The sequence below is a fragment of the Dama dama genome, chromosome 2 (genome assembly GCF_033118175.1).
Source record: "Dama dama isolate Ldn47 chromosome 2, ASM3311817v1, whole genome shotgun sequence".
NCBI classification, from domain to species: domain Eukaryota; kingdom Metazoa; phylum Chordata; class Mammalia; order Artiodactyla; family Cervidae; genus Dama; species Dama dama.
The window spans coordinates 10531174-10547326 of NC_083682.1; the positions used below are offsets into that span (position 1 = coordinate 10531174).

Genomic DNA, 16153 nt, shown 5'->3' on the forward strand with positions numbered 1-16153 from the left:
ACCCCCACAACCTGCATCCCTCGCCATGGCCATCGCAGCCCTGGGCTCTGTAGCAGGTTTTACAAAGGAAAGTGCAAGTTGCTTAGTCGTGTCCGACTCTTTGTGACCCCATGGGCTATACAGTCCACGGAATTCTCCAGGCCAGAATACTGGAGTGGGTAGCCTTTCCCTTCTCCAGGGGATCTTCCCAACCCAGGGATCAAACCCAGGTCTCCCACATGCAGGCGGATACTTTACCAGCTGAGCCACAAGAGGGGAGAAGCAGAAATCAGGAGAGGCTGGAGGGCACAAGTTCTGCTTTGGGGAGCAGCAGGGGCCACCATCTATCTGCATGCCCTGTGCCCGGCCCTGAGGGTCCACGGCCTCCTGTCTCACTGCCCTCCCTCACCACTGTGCTCCAGGCCCATGGACGTGTTTCACTAAGCCCGCCCTCGCTACATGCCGCTGAGGAGGTGCTGCTTACAGATGAGGACACTGCTGAGTTATCTGCCTAAACTCCCACGGCGACATGTGGCCAAGCTGGGGTTCACCCCTCTCTGCTCTCCCCTGTCTGCCGGGCCCCGGGGCCTGAGCCTCTTTAGGGCTCTCAGCACTCCACCCTCTACGCAAGTTACTTCTGCACCTCTTTTCTCATTGGCGAGGGACTGCGTTCTTGGAAGGTGAGGTCTGTTTCTACCCCATCTCTGGCTCCCCTCAGCTGGGCCCAGCCCAGGGTCAGGGACAGGGGAGGCCCCAAGAAATACTGATTGAATAAACACACGAATCGGTGAGAAGAAACTGCCTTAACGTGTGCTGAGTGTCATGTGACCAGAGAGGAGCCAGACAGTGACTGGGTCCCAGCCGCCTGGTTCCCAGACCAGGAGGCAGCCCCCTCCAGGCAGCCCAAGACCTTCCAAAGTCACAGATGAGACCGGGTCACCACCCCCGCCCGAGCCTGAGGTCTAGCCTCCCCGGCTCCGCTGAGGCACGACTGTCACCATGTTTCCAACTCTGCCGGTGTGCCGTGCTCTCGCTGATGGCCCGGCCGCTGTACACGCTGTTCCCCGACTCCTGGGACGCTGTCCCGTTTCCTTCCCCCCGCTCATCCCATATCGTCCTTCAGGTCTCGTCTTAAATCAAGCACGACCTGCAGGCAGGCATCCTGACCCTGCGACCAGACAAGGTCAGCCCTCCCTGCCGGGCTCCCAGGACGCCCTCTGTCTCCACCAGGCTAGGCCTTGGGCAGGGCAGGGCCGGGAGACACTCGCCATGGAGGGATGCATGCACACCCCCTCCCTGGGGCACAGAGGCCCAGGTCCCAAAGGGTCCCTTGTGGAGACGCCTTTGCTCTGACCCTGGCTCCCGCTCCTCACCCACTTGGGGGCTCAGTTGTGCCGGGGAGAGGAAGCTCCGGCCTGGCTGGCCCACGGGTTCCCCATCGCCCCGTACCTGGGTGTCCTGATGGGCGTGAAGGCTCTGTGGAAAGCCCCCCTCTTCGCACGGCTCCTCCTTTGACATCAGGCTGCACAGCACCACGGACACGGGGGACGAGGAGCTGGGGAAGGCCCAGTCAGCGGGGAATTGGGATTCCGAGCTCCTCCACCCCAGCCCCCTCCCAGCCAGCCCTCCACTCGGCCTCCCTCTCCCCACAGAAACTGGCTACTGACTCCTCTCGGCCAGTCAACAAGGCACAACCGTCAAGGCCCCTGATGGCTATAGACCCCTTCCCATCCCCCATCCCGCACGCTCTTCACAGCCCATTTCACAGATGAGCAACTGAGGCCCGGACACTGCCAGGTCACACAGCCAGTGAAGCATGCAGCGGGCAGGAGAGCCGGCAGCCCTCTCAGGGCCCCCCCTCCCCCAGATCTCCAGGACCACTGCACCCCCATCCCCTGCACCGGCACTCACTTCATCTGCAGGGTCAGGCGGAGGTGCAGGGGGGTGCTGCTGCTGACGGGGATGTGGTAGGTGACGTTTCCAGGCCTGAAAGGGCCAAGCTGGCTCCTCAGCCCAAGGGCACCCTGCCACCCCACCCCCAACGCCCATCAATTCCTCAGCTCCCCAGACTAGAGGGGAGCCCTTCGAGGGCCTGGGAGGGGCTGCCCCGCCTTGTGAGGGAACTTCCTCCCTGAGGGGAGCAAGATCCTGTCCCCTGGGCTCATGTCACCCAAGGGAACCTGTCCCCAGGGGGTATGTAGGGAGGCAGCCGAGCCTACCTGCAGGCATCCTCTGAAGCGCAGTACTGGGAAGTAATGGGCATCGAATTCTCCAGCACCTGGATGGAGGTCAGGGATGGCACTGGGTCTGCAAGGAGAGAGGCTGTTGGAGCAGAAAGGAGGGTGACAAGTCAGGACACAAATGAGAAGGAGTCAAATCTTCCCTTGCCTGAGTTGGATCAGTCATTCACACTTTAGCATGAAGTTTCAGGTTATTCTTTCCAGCTCCCACTTAGACTGAGGTCACACCACCACCTTCCCCAGCAGCCCCAGGACTCCCCAGTTCCCATGAGCCCGAGGTCTGCCTCCTTGACGGACCCAGAACACCCAGGAGCAGGGATGGGTCTTCCACACCCCCTGCCAGGAGCGTCCGGGAGCCCACTCTTTAGGACTCTGCTCCTGACTGCACATGTTTCTCCCCAACTCGGGGCTCAGGGATGTCAAGTTGGTAGCTTGAAATCAGCCATGGTAGTATTCCCATACACAAATCCCCTGTCCTTCAGAGATTCAACTTCCATGTCACCTCCTTCAGGGACGCCTCCCCTGATGACTTCCCCACCTCAGTCCAGACTCCGTGCCCTCCCCAGTCACCAAGCCGCCTCTGTGTCCCCTCAGGACAGGTGAGGGGAGCCTTGCCACACTGCTGTTTCGTGTCTGTGAGCCCTTGGGGGCAGGGCTCATCCATCTCCATCACCCCCGGGTGCCCTGTACAGAGAGCCAGCCCCAGAGCAGGGGCCCAGCAAATGGTGCCTGGTGAGCGTCTGCCTTGTGGGGTTTCCCCATCACTTTGAACTTTAATCTCAGCAAACCAGTTTCGAAGCTTTTTTTTTTTAAGCCACAAAACCCATCAAATGAAAGCTGATGAGGAGGCCCAGTACCTAGAGCCAGAGGTGCTTGGTTGAAACCAGGAAGGTTCTCAGCCTCCCCTTCAACCTCCTAGGCAGCTGGGGTGGAGGGTGGGGGAAGTTCGGAGACACCCAGTTTGAAAACGAATACAGTAAAGGGTCCTCTAGCTTCACTTTCACTTTTCACTTTCATGTGTTGGAGAAGGAAATGGCAACCCACTAGAGTGTTCTTGCCTGGAGAATCCCAGGGATGGGGGAGCCTGGTGGGCTGCCGTATGGGGTCGCACAGAGTCGGACACGACTGGAGCGACTTAGCAGCAGCAGCAACTTCATTAAAACCAAAAGTTTGAGGTTTGGAAAACTGGGGGGACCACAGCACCCTCCTTGCCCTGGCAGGGTGACACAGAAGGAGCCAGGCAGACGTGGGATCAAATTCCATCTCTGCTGCTAACAGACTGTATGATCCCAGGAAGTCACTTCACCCAAATTTCCATCTCCTTGTGTGAACAATGGGGACGATTCCGTTCTCATGGGAGTATTCTGAGGATTAACCAAGGCCATCGATACAAGGCTACAGAATCAGCCTGACCTGATTCCTGGAACTCAGTCACGTTCAGTGAATGTGGACTGACGACTCTGCACCTGGGGAGTCTAGTGATGGGCTGAGATGGGCCCCGGCCAGTGAGCCCTACAAGGTTGGGTTGAACTGGGCAAAGGGTAGGGCAGGTACCTGGCTGACCCTGGGCCTGAGTGGGCTGAGCAGGGCTCAGGCCAGGCTCAGGAGCCGATCGGCGGCCCCGGCCATGGAGACCGAGGCTGGGGCCGTTCTTGGCTTTGCCCTGGCCCCCAGGGAAGGGGACCACAGGGCTGGCCACGGGGTTCGAGTTCTTTGGATGCTTGAAGTAGCCAATGCCATTGGCTGACAGGCCCCAGGACTTGGCTCTGATGTTGGTGACCGGCAGAAGGGCCATCTGGCTGGGGCCTGTGGAGAGAGACAGGCCCAGGCTGAGAGGAGGGCATGGGCAGCCTCCTATCTAGCTGTCTCGAGGGCCCCATGGGACTCCAGGTCACTCCCATCTCACAATCTCCCACACTCAATCTTTTTCCACAACCTTATTCTGGGCTCCAGGAGATCAGACCCTCCTGCTAATGGGTCCTTGGGGCCTTTCTTAGGCCTCATGTAAAAACTCCTCAAGCCAAACCCTGGGCCCCATGTGAGCCATACCTGAGCGGTTGGTGGGGGGGCTGGGACTAGGGCTGAGACCAGGACTGGGATTAAAGCTGGGGCCCAGACTGGGGTCGGTGGAGGGGGTGGGGCTGGGCGAGGAGCAGCAGATGACCGGGCAGGGGCGGGTAGAACACAGGTCCAAGGTGCGGAGTGCTGGAGCTGGGGCTGAGCGGGTCGGGCCGGTGGTACCTAAGGAAACCAGAGGCTGTGTGAGCTGGAGGGGTCAGCACAGCTCCCCGCCCAGGACACACCCAGCGCTCCCCATCCTACCCCCTCCAATCCCACCCCCAGCACGCACCCAGCAGCAGAGAGGGCTGCGGGCCCAGCACCCCAGTGGTCACGGGGGACTGTCGGAGCTGAGTGGTCCCAAAGTTCTGGCTGGACCTGCTGGGGAAGCGTGGGCTGAGCTCAGAGGGGCTGGGCAAGCCTGGGCTGGGAGTCACAGAGAAGTGGGAGGGATGCGAGGAGGTGGACAGGGAAGGCAGAAAGGAGGCAGTGGGGAGAAGGCTTGGTCCAGACACGTACCATGGGCACATGGCCTCACTCCCCCCAGGGTGCTGGGGCCGGAGCAGGGCCAGAAGACAGGAAGTAGACACAGCAAAAGAGCTAAGGGGTGGCAGAGAGGAAATGGGGCGGGGGACAGGCACGGGGAGGAGAGAGAGAGAAGACACGGTCAGAGATGGCCCAAGGGCTGAGGGTGACAGTGGGCAGAAGAGCCCAAGGCCCTACCCTGGCCCTCCTTCCCCCACCCTCTGCTCCAACCAGGGCCCCTCGGAAGCCCAGCTACCTGGAAAAGCCCTGAGCAGGCCAGGGAGCAACACCAGCTTCAGCAGGACAGCAAAGCAGCTGCCTCCCCACCACACCAGGGGACCTCCTGACCCACCACCCGCCCCACCCCCCCAAAAACCCCCAGCGGGCTGAGATCTTGAGGTGGAGCCCCCTTTACAGGAGACATTCTCCAGGGCTCCTCTGACCCTGGCCAAACCCCACCTGGCCTGGTGACGGCTGGCAGCCAGGCCTCCAGGGACATACCCATCACTTTCCACCAGGTCCTCCTCAGTGCGCAGGCTCAGCACGTAGAGTGTGGACATGGACACCACGCTGGAGCCACAGGAAAGGGCTGTTGTTAGAGCCGGAGCCACGGACCAGTGCCCTCTCCCCAGGATGGGGCCCTGTGGGTTTTGGTCCCAGGGGACAGGCTCCCAAAGTGATGGCTGTATGTGGGTCTCCCCAGTCCCGAGGAGAGGGGGAAGGAGGAGACAGGATGAGGCAGCCCCCCGCTCCTTGCCCGAGAGCTCAGCCACTTTATCTCCTGGGCCAGGGCCTCCTGCTCCCCGAGGCCCGGGCCTGCGGGCAGCCCGACGCCCCGAGCCAGCCACCCCCAGAGTCTGGAGGACCAGTCACCTGAAGGCCATGACCACCACCAGGGCCACGATGGTTCCCTGCAGGAAGCGCTGGCTGATGCAGGCCTGGTCTGGGACCACAGATGATGACTGAGGACCAAGAGGAAAGGGGACAACGGCCCAGACTTAGGGAGCGCCATGAGGATGGGGAGGCCCCAGTCCAGCCTGCCCCCCATCCTGCCAACCCTCACCTTGCTGGCCACCTTGGGGGGCCTCTTCTTGTGGGGGACGCTGCCCGCCCGGCTGAACTGGCTCCCTGAATGGCTGCAGCAAGAGGACCAGGTCAGAGGTGCCCCTGGGAAGGGGGTCTGGCCCTCCCCCAGCCCACGCCCCCACCTGAAGGCGCCCGAGCTGCCAGTGGACTTGAGGCTGTCAAGACGCCGCAGCTTGGCCAGCTTGTGGCTCCAGCGCTCCAGCTCGTCGATGCGCGTCTCCAGGTTGTCTGTCAGTTTGCACAGCTCCTTCACGGCACCCACGTTCTCCATGAAGATGCGCTCCTGCCGCAGGCGATGGCCAGTGTCGAGGGCACAGTCAGCCCCTAGGAGCCCCGGGCCCCGGGCACATGGGGGAGCAGGAGGGAGCCCTCAAAGCCCCACCCCGGCCAGCCTCACCTCTCATCCAGCCTCAGCTCCCCGGCTCCCTGTTCCTGCCTCTGAACACCATCCCACCTCTGCACCTATCCCCACCTGTGATCAGAACCCATGGTCCTCAGAGCCTCCCGCCTCCATCTTCCCCTCTGATGGACATGGTGTCTGAGACTTCAGCAGAGGCCAAGACCTAAGACATGCTCACTGGCACCCAGCCTCATGCCATGAAAGTTACAAACATCATCCTCAACAAACCACGTGTTTAAACTTTGCCATAACCCCATGACAGAGGATGAGACAGCTGGATGGCATCACCAACTCAATGAACATGAATTTGAGCAAATTCTGGGAGATGGTGAAGGACAGGGAAGCCTGGCGTGCTGCAGTCCATGGGCCACAAAGAGTCGGACATGACTGAGCAAGTGAATAACAAAATAGCATGAGAAGTTCTCAGCTGTAACTGAGGGACTGTAAAGAGGAACTGTTTCCCGCCTTTTGCAGGAGAGGAAGATGACTCTCAGGAGGTTCCTCTTGCCCTTGATCACACAGCCACAGACTGGCCAAGTCCTCATCTCCCACCTCCACCTCTCCCTGTGGGGTGGGGAAGGGGCTCTAGAATCAGCATGAGAGAAGACTGGGGTGGGGGGATGCTCAGACTCTCTGCACTTCAGTGCCCTGTCTCTACGGGGGTGGGGGGTGGTGCTGAATGCCCTCCAACTGGTCCACCCTTCTGCCTCTTGGGCTCCTTCCAGTTCCCCCACCCAGAGACCTTGTTCACCACCAGGAAGTTCTCTATGGTTTTCCCATTGGCAAAGACCACATCTCCCGTGTCCTTCACGGCCTCGGGCAGGATCTCCTTCACCTCCTGAGCGATGACACCTGGGGAGGGACAAGCCAAGAGTGTGTTGGAGGGAGGACTGCCCACAGCACCATAACGTAGGCAGGGGCTGGGACTGGTGAGGGTGAAATTCTGGGAGCCAGAAATCTGAGACCCAGGAGGCCCTGGAGCAGTTTCCCAGGGACAGGGTGGCAGTTCCAGGGATCAAGGTGTGGGGTTCCGCGGGGTAGGCGGGGCTAGGGGCAGACTCCCGGAAGGACGGACCACAAGGGAAAGGAGACAGAGATCCAGGAGAATAAAAGCAATATTCATCCAGGGAGCAGAGCAGCGGGGATACCGGGGCCACAAGTGCCAGACTTCCAGTGTCAAAGTGCAGGGGCTCCGGGTGAACGGGCAGGTCTCCCAAAGGGCCAGGATTCCCAGGGGCGGGGTTTCACGAGTCGAGGGAAGGGGTTCTTGGAAGCAGGGTTTCCAGAGGACAGGGGACAGGGGCGGGGTTGCCAGATGCCAGATCCCGGCCCCTAGATCTTTACCGGTTTCTGGCGCCGCGGCCTCGATGCCGGCAGTGGCGGCAAACTCCGGCTTGTACCTGTAGTGCACCAGCCGCATGCGCGAAATCCTCTTCAGCTGCTCCGTGGTGTCCACCTGCGCGGGAGCCAGGGCCCAACTGAACCCCTCCCCTCCTGGGCCCGTCCGGTGGCAGGAGTTGGGGGGGGGGGGGGTGGGCAGACCCTGCTACCACCAGCGTGGCAGGATCCAGAGACCCAGGGCCAGCCTCCTCCATGGCCTTCCCCTGGAGCCCCGCCCTCGGGCCCCGCCCACAAGACAGCCCCGCCCCCAGCCCGCCCCTGCCACCGGCTCCTCCCCGCTCAGGGAGTCCCCGCCCCCGGCCCTGCCCCCACCTCCTGCACGTGCTCCTTGGCCCGCAGGTCAGAGGGGTGCATGAGCGAGCCCATGACCTTGACGTTGCCATGCACCACCAGCGCCTCATCCGGCCGGTCCGTGTTAATGCCCACACGGCCATGGTGGAAGACCGTGTCCGGCACCTGCGCCCGCTGCCACAGCACCTCGCTGTCACTCTCAAACTGGCCTGGATTGGAGGCCTGGCAGGAGTTGGGGCTGGATCAGTCCTGGGGGTTAGGGGACGTGCAGCGCCCTGGGAAAGGGGGAAACCCCGCAGCCACCCCTCCAGCTCCAGCAGAAGCTCCTCACCCCCATGCTCAGCTTAAACTGTCCTTAAACTGTCTGCAACTTTCAGAAAAGCCACCAACCGGGTCCTGGCCACCTCCACACTTTATTGTGAAGGAGACACTGGCCCTGAGAGGGTGGGAGCCTTGCCCAGGGCCACACAGAATCAGCACTCCAGCTCCTGACCCCTGAGGACCCTGTATTTCTCCTGGGCGCTGTTTCTCCCAGGTCTGGGGAGGACTCTCAGCCCCCTGTGGGGAGGTGGCCCTCACCCGGACGATGATGCGCTCTGAGATCTGGGCGGCCAGCGTGTAGTTCTGATTTTGTGCGTGGGCCTGGAGGGCCACCACCAGCATGAAGTACCTGGACACAAGAGGGTCTCAGAGGCGCCCAGGGTCCCACCCCATTCCCCTTCCACCTCCACCAGCCTTCCTGGGTCAGATGTACAGTGCACTTGGTCATCTCCCCCAGACGCCTGGGAGGAGAGCATGAACACCCCACCTTACAGAGGAGGGGCTTCCCAGGTGGAGTTAGCGGTAAAGAGCCCGCCTGCCAATGCCGGAGACAGAAGAGAAGTGGGTTCGATCTCTGGGTCGGGAAGACCCCCCTGGAGGAGGGCATGGCAACCCACTCCAGTATGCTTGCCTGGAGAATCTCCATGGGTAGAGGAGCCTGGTGGCGGGGTGGGGGCGGGGGGGGGGGGCGGCTACAGTCCCTGGGGTCGCACAGTCAGACACGACTGAAGCGACTAAGCCCGCACTACAGAGAAGGAACCGGAGTCTCCACTAGGGGGCGGAAACAGCTAGGAAGCCAGCTTCCGCTCTCCCAACCGTAAGAGGTGGAGGGCTCTGAAACCCAGGTCCCTCATCTGGGAAGTGGGTCAATCTCTGGGACTCCGTGCCTGGCAAGCTGGGGGTGGGGGCAGACACCCTCCAGCCCCTGGTCTTCAGGGGCTCCCGGGCAGGGGCGCAGCCCGCTCACCTCTGGTCGGGGTTGGGTTTGCCCTTCTTGCGCATGTTGTTGGCAGTGGTCTCGCTGAAGTGCAGCCTCCCCACAGTCACCTTCGTGACCTGTTCGGGGGGCAGATTGACCCTGCAGAGGAGGGGCAGGGTACTCAGGGGCCAGGGAAGGGGGTCTGCGGAGAGCCAGGCCGCGGTGGAGCCCCGGGGTCAGGAATGTGTGGGAGGGGCAGGTTGTGGGTGCCTTCCACCCTCCTTGGCTCCTGCCAGGGGAGCCGTCCTGGGGACCTCCCCCCCAACACAGCTCAGACACTCACGTGACGGGGTTGAAGGGCCGCTTGCTTCGGTCCGACTGCGACTGCTCGATGTTGATGGACTGGTTCAGGGCCTCCAGCTGGGGGAGGAGCAGAGGCCAAGGGCACCTCAGGGCCCAGGGTCTCCCCACCTGGTCCTGCCCTCCTCAGCCTCTCTGCCCAGGCCCAGCCCAGCGGGAGCTCCTGAGGGAACTGAGGCTCACCCTCCCCTCGGCCCATAGACTCCTGTGCCTTCTCCTACACCGCGGTGGCCCCCATGGGCCCACACCCACACCACTCTCCCCACCTATGTGCACACACGTGAGCACGCACACAGGCAACTTTGCTGGCCACCAATTCACATCCACGCACTCCACCCATCTCCAAGTACACATCCTAAATCAGCCTCCGCAAACACACATGCGTGCATGCTAAGTCACTTCGGCCCTGTCTGACTCTTTGCGACCCCAAGGACTGTAGCCCAGCAGGCTACTCTGTCCATGGGATTCTCCAGGCAAGAATACTGGAATGGGTAGCCATTCCCTTCTCCAGGGGATCTTCCCGACCCAGGGATCGAACCCGTGTTTCCTGCGGCTCCTGCCCTGCAGTCAGATCCTTCATTGCTGAGCCAACCAGGAAGCCCATCCACAAACACCCAGTCACACCCAAAACCACACTCCCCAGACCCCATCCCACTCCCAGGCCTCTCAAGCCCTCCACAGCACCAGCTGAGCCACAGCAAGGCCAGGCCCCACTCATGACACGGACGGAGACACACGTGGCCAGGCCATCAGGGAGCTCATGGGCTCAAAACCAACCACCACCACCGTGGAGGTGCTGGACAGGGAGGAGCCTCACATCAAGATGGGCCTCAGGGCAGGTGTCCCCAAGGAGGCAGCAGAGTAAATGGCGAAGGTCAAGGAGTGGTCAGCCAGGGGAGGAGGCAGGCAGCGGGGTTCAGAGGGTGTCCCAGAGAAGGAGCTGCCTGGGGGGAGGTGGGGGCTGTGACTGGGCACAGCAAACCAGGGCCGAGGTGAGGATGGGGGTCCTGAAAGCCTCTGACGGCTCAGCCTAGCAGTCAGGGCCTTGCTGGGGTGGATGGGGGAGACGGGGTCCTGGGGGCCTTGAATGGGGAATGTCGGGCCCGCCTGCATCTCAGGTGGGACAGGAGTCCAGCTGTGGGTGGTCAGATAAGGAGGGGGCCGGCCTGGTCTGGGCAGAGGTGCGGGGAGGAGAGGAGGGGACCAGGATGTGGAACGTTCCAGGAGACAGAGCGGGGACTAGTGCATGGTGAGAGATGGGCAAGCAGGTCCCAGATTCACGCTTGGGTAACCAGGGCCCCGGAGCCCAATTCCCGGAGAAAAGAGCCTGGGGAGGGCAAGTTTGCAGGGCGTTCATTTTGGGGATGCTATACTGAGGCAGCTGATGGCAGGGTCAGGAGCGGGGTCCTGGCTGGGGGCACAGACTTGGGGTCACAGGGTAGAGAAGGAAACGGGAAGCGGAACCGAGAAGAGGGCTGGGGGACATGACCCTTAAGGGGCAGGCACCGGAGTTCAGGTGGGAAGAGGGGGCTGGATTCAGCACCCAGGAGCCTCCTCAGGACACACTCACCTGGCCTCAGGCTCTTTGGGCTCCCCCAGCCTCCTGCCCACCCTCCTTGCCGAGCCCCAGACCTGCCTTTACTCCGTGCAGCTTCAGGTAGAAGCAGTCCAGGGGCTTGAGGCCTTCGGGCGTCTTGACGTACTTGGGCTCGCCCAGCATGCCGATGTACACCGTCACCTGGAAGTGGTTCTTCTTCTGGCACACGAAGGCATCGTCACCCACCGAGAAGTTGAAGCCCTTGTCGGCGTCCACGCGGTAGGTGAGCATGGGCCTGGGGGCAGGTGAGGACACTCAACCGAGGCCCCCCAGCCGCGCCTGCTTTGCCTGTCCCGTCCGTGGCCTGGGTCCCCAAGCCAATTGCCTACCTGGTGCCCCCATCCTCAAACCTCTCTCGGGATTGCTCCCACTTCTCAGAAATGGAAACTGAGCCCCCCAGGAGGATCTGAGCTCTGGTCTGACAATGCCTCGGCCAATACCCTTCCCTTACGTGCCTGGGACCACTGTGCCCCGGTGATGGGGGAAGCTGGGCAAGACCCTAGGATGGGAGTGAGCTCCTGACGAGGGGGCCTGACAGCCCACCACACTTGGCTTCTTCCCAGAACGCTGCCCGAAGCCCCCTCCCTCCAGGGAGACAGGGTGAGAGGGGATGCGTCTGTGGAGCCTCACTGTGCCTGACAGCTGGTTGCCATGGAAACGGTGGAACCAGGCGCCAGCTCTGCATGGGCCCAGCCCCTGCCCACCAGCTTGCTCAAGCCCCCAGACATCCTCATCCTGGCTCCTACTGGGTGGGGAGGAGACTCTCTGGGCAGCCTGGACTCAGCCTCAGTTTACCCATATGTTGCTAGGAAGGTGTTCTAGGTCTGGGCTCTTCGGGGGATCTCCAGGGGGTAGGAAACAGAGAGACTGTTGGCCCGCCTTCCCCCAGGTCCCCAGGCACAAGCAGTGCCCCCGATTCCCAGGCCTGCCTGGAGGAAGCTGGGCAGGGAGAATGTTGCCAAACTTGGAGAGGCCTTTGGGCCCGGCTAACATCTACGGGAAGACGCAGGGCTCACTGCTTCTCCCTCCCTGGGCTCCGCTTATCTGCCTGACCACCCAGGAAACACCCAGAAAGTTCCTGGACCGCACTGATGGAGGGACCTCAGGTGCCAGCTTCCTGGCCTTGGGACTTGGGGTGGCAGGGCTGACCTGAGAAGTATGGCCGTAGGAATGGGGGGGAGGTCCTGACCAGGCCCTAGGGCTGGACATCCAAAGACCTCTCCCCGCCACCTGGATAGGGCCTCAAAGGATCCTTTAGCCACTACATCAGTTGGACAGCTCCCTGTCTCAGCCCTGAGGGCTTCGCGCTAACAACCCCACAGAGCCTGGGACCCCCAACTCCAGGAGGCTGGACTAGCTGTGAGAAGGCAAGTCTCGGATACCCTGCCCAGGCCTGGCAAGGTCCAAAGTGCGCTGATGGTGAGCCATGCTTTCACCCCTCGCTGGCCTTCCGTGGGAGTGAGGGGAGTGGTCCCAGAGTGCTCCTGGCCGGGTCCCAGGAAGCTGAATCCGCATGGGTGGGTGCTGCAGCAGAGCTAGGAATGCTGGGGCAGCCTCTGACCAGTCCTCCCCCACCCACTGGTCCCTCCCCTGCAGGGAGGGGGCTTGCTGGAAGGGCCTCCCTGACACTCAGCTTCCGGCTACCTTCCTGGAATGCGGAGGGGGAGGGGAGGGGGAGGAGGAGCCAGAAAACACCCCTCTCCACCCACTGCTGACAGACTCGCCCCCACTGGCCCCTCCCTGGCCGACACCACCTTCTTAAGGAGGCCTCAGGCCGGCTCAGGAATCAGGAGCCCTGAGTGGCAGTCCTAGCTCTACCCCGAGCCCGTCTGCTCTTCTGTGAAAGGGGACTATCTTGTTCCTAGGGTGCTTCCGGCCCTGCTCTAGGATCCTGAAGCCAGGGCTGGGGGTGCCCAGATGGCATGAACAGGAGGGGTGGTGGTGGTTTAGTCGCTAAGTCGTGTCTGACTCTTTTGCGACCCCATGGATGGTAGCCCACCAGGCTCCTCTGTCCATGGGATTTTCTAGGCAAGGATACCAGAGTGGGTTGTCATTTCCTTCTCCAGGGGATCGTCCCGACCCAGGGATGGAACCCGGGTCTCCTGCACTGGCAGGCGGATTCTTTACTGAGGGGACGGGCACGAATCACTCACAGCTCCTTGTAGTTCGCGTCGTACAGTGTTGCCCACTTGTTCTGCTGATGTGGTTGCCACTTGATGGACTGGTAGTTGGGGTCCAGGTAGGAGCCACTGAGGCTGTCACTGTCCTGCAGGAGACCTGGAGAAAGGGAACAGCCATGGGCCCTGAACCCCGGGCCCCACCCCCCCAACTCAAAAGCCTGAGCAGGCCAAGCCATGTACCTGGTGAGGGGGCACCTGGTGGGTGCCAAGGGGGCGTCTGGACCCGGGCAATGCTGAGGGGCAGGGAGCCAGGCCCGGGTGAGAGCGGGCCCTGGGGAGGCCAGGGTGGGGAAGGGGCTCGCGCTGGGTGCGGGGGCAGGGCCGTCACAGTCCCGGGCTCCTGTTTGATCATTCCGTTCAGCATCTGGGCGTTGAGGGTGTTGGGAGGTGATTCCGAGTGCTTCCTCTTCTTGGAGGGGTGTGGGGGGAGCCTGGGGGATACAGGTGTGCGTCATGGGGGACCAGCCTCTCCCCAGGACCCTTCCCACTGAGCAGTATCCCTGCTCCCCTCTCTGCCCTGTTCCAGCACGATACGCCCAGCCCAGTGGACACCTCCTGCAGGAAGCCCGTGTCTTTACCTCCTCTGTGCTCTCCCATCACTCTATGCATATCATCATGTGTCTGTCCCTCCTCCTTGCCCCCCAGGCTGTGGGATCCAAGAGGGCAGGACCACACCTGACTCGTCCATGTGTCCCATCACACCCAGCAACTGGCCTGGTGCACCAAGTGCTCAGAATCATTGGTGGAACAAATGAGTCTGTCCCTTCCCTATGGGGTCATTCTCAGCATCACCCGTTATAGTGAGGGCTCTTTGGAGAGCAGCCTCCAGAAACAAGCCAGAGGGTCTGGACCACCAAGACTGGGAGAGTTTCCTGGGAAAGGGGCTAATGATTTGGGGGGCTATGCAGCACCCCTTCCCCTTCTGGTTTACCAAAAACTTTGCCAGTGGAATCTTTCCTTGAATGAAATCTTTCACGAAATCTCAAATGTCCAAAACTGATAAAAAGATAATTCTGCAGCTGGAGTCAGAGCGGAAGTAGCTCTGGGTCTACACCTAGAATCTCCTCAGAAACCTGAGGACTCTGTGGTGGTTAGAAAGTACTGCTATATGGGTAAGAGCACCGGCCCAGGTTCAGGTTGTGGCTCTGCCCTTCCTACCTCCGTGACCTGGGCAAGCATCCCCTCCCTGCCCCCACCAAGCCTCAGTTTTCCTATCTGGGCAACAGGGATGGCCATGCTCATCAAATAAGTTAGTGGTGAGCATGTGGCCTTGACTGTAAATCCCCTAGGCTTTGCTGGGCATATACACATACATTCACTGACCCCCGTCTCTGGGGGTTCAGAGCCTCTGCCCTTTCTGGGTTCATCTCTGCTCCTACCTCTGTCTCTGTCCTGCAGCTGCTGCCCTGAGGCCTCCCCTCCAGGCCCCATCAGCCCATCTCCCCACCCCCCAGGAGGCTGCCTGGCTCTTACTCAGCTCCGTGTTGCTGGAGCAGCTGGTGGAGCATCTGGGACTGCTGGCCGTGGTGGAGGTCGGTGGGCACCAGCCCCTGCCCCATGGCCGCATAGGGGGGCATCGGAGGCTCGGCCTTCATGTACAGGTCCCGCTGCAGGACGGGGTAGTGCGGTGGGGGCGGCGGGGGTGGCGGGGGGCCTGGCAGGTGGGCTGGAGGTGGGGGCGGGTGCTCCAGGCGGGAGGGCACGCCCACGTGGCAGAGGGTCTCAGGGGTAATGGTGCGCAGGAGATGGGGGTCTGTGGGAGAGCCGGGGGCGGTGGAGTGGACATTAGGTTTCCAGGCACCAGCTCTCCCTGGGGCAGGGTCTCCTCATACCCACCCCCTCCTGAGCCCAGCCTGGAGGCTGCCCTCCCACCCATCCCACGTGGGAGGAGGCTGGGCAGCCCAATCCCACTGCAGGCCTGGGCGGGGAGGCCAGACCCTGTCCAGGGGGTCGATAGCCTTTCACCCCATCTGAGCCAGCTCCTTCCCCGGGCCGGGCCTGGCCCAGCTCCCTGGGGAAGACCCATATCCCAGGGCTCTCCCCTAAGCCCCTCACAGGCCTGCTTCTCCTCTGGACTTCAGGAAGGAGTCTCCCGGGACCCCCAGCACAGTCCTATGGTGGGGGGGGGCCCTCCTCCCTCCGGCAGCCCCTCTACCAGGCTCCCAGGGGCCAGGCCCCAGCCTGAGGGGGGGAGGCCCCAGCTCCCTTTGTTCCCCAGGAGGCATTCCAGAGATGTTTCTGGTAAGATAAACAGAACTCTTGACCCCTCTCTGGGCCGTGGGGAGACGGCTGCCTGCCATCCTTCTGCTCTTGGCCACCTGGGGGCCACGGCACCCCTGAGCACCCCCCAAGGCACAGTGGGCCCAGCCAGCGACGAGGCCTACACCCAGGCTGCCTCCCCCAGCCGTCCACTCACCGCCGAAGGGTGCGTCCATGATGGCGCAGGCGGGCAGGCGGGTGGCATCACCGGCAGGGACACTTGCTCAGAGGCCGGCCGGCTCCCCACCCGCCCACAGGGAAACAATAGCTAGCGCCGGGGAGTATTTGACCAGCGATAATCTGGGCCTGTTGGGCGGCCGCTGGCCCCCCCACCCCCAGCTTGCTCCCTCCCTCCCGATAAGGCCGCCCCAACCAACTTGCCCAAACCCCAGAGGGGGAGGGCGGTGCCCGCTGGACTCACCATTCACCTGCTGGGGGGAGTAGGCCTCGGAGCCCGAGTCTGGAGGGGAGTCTGGCAGGGTGCTGTGGAGAAGAGGGAAGGGCTGTTGGCTGGGCCACAGGACGGGCAGCTCTTCT

General features: G+C 62.2%; 1 protein-coding gene across 6 annotated transcripts in view; it reads right to left on the minus strand.

The window, feature by feature from the left end:
• MYRF (myelin regulatory factor) overlaps window positions 1–16153 on the minus strand; it is a 35328-nt gene that overhangs the window by 3348 nt on the left and 15827 nt on the right. The window contains exons 4-25 of one of the 6 annotated variants that reach the window (XM_061166142.1): window positions 16038–16099; window positions 14831–15110; window positions 13538–13788; window positions 13331–13454; window positions 11217–11412; window positions 9564–9640; window positions 9269–9379; window positions 8560–8650; window positions 8002–8202; window positions 7633–7744; window positions 7031–7140; window positions 6011–6171; window positions 5866–5938; window positions 5676–5764; window positions 5304–5372; window positions 4797–4877; window positions 4570–4655; window positions 4269–4460; window positions 3774–4025; window positions 2199–2301; window positions 1891–1965; window positions 1429–1534 (exon numbers count right to left, since the gene is read on the minus strand). In XM_061166142.1, the coding sequence (XP_061022125.1) occupies window positions 1429–1534; window positions 1891–1965; window positions 2199–2301; window positions 3774–4025; window positions 4269–4460; window positions 4570–4655; window positions 4797–4877; window positions 5304–5372; window positions 5676–5764; window positions 5866–5938; window positions 6011–6171; window positions 7031–7140; window positions 7633–7744; window positions 8002–8202; window positions 8560–8650; window positions 9269–9379; window positions 9564–9640; window positions 11217–11412; window positions 13331–13454; window positions 13538–13788; window positions 14831–15110; window positions 16038–16099 (2902 nt within the window). Of the gene's footprint in view, window positions 1–1428; window positions 1535–1890; window positions 1966–2198; window positions 2302–3773; window positions 4026–4268; window positions 4461–4569; window positions 4659–4796; window positions 4878–5303; window positions 5373–5675; window positions 5765–5865; window positions 5939–6010; window positions 6172–7030; window positions 7141–7632; window positions 7745–8001; window positions 8203–8559; window positions 8651–9268; window positions 9380–9563; window positions 9641–11216; window positions 11413–13330; window positions 13455–13537; window positions 13789–14830; window positions 15111–15773; window positions 15970–16037; window positions 16100–16153 lie in introns of those variants that run through there. The other 5 variants (XM_061166115.1, XM_061166105.1, XM_061166098.1 and 2 more) reach the window with 5 other exon arrangements.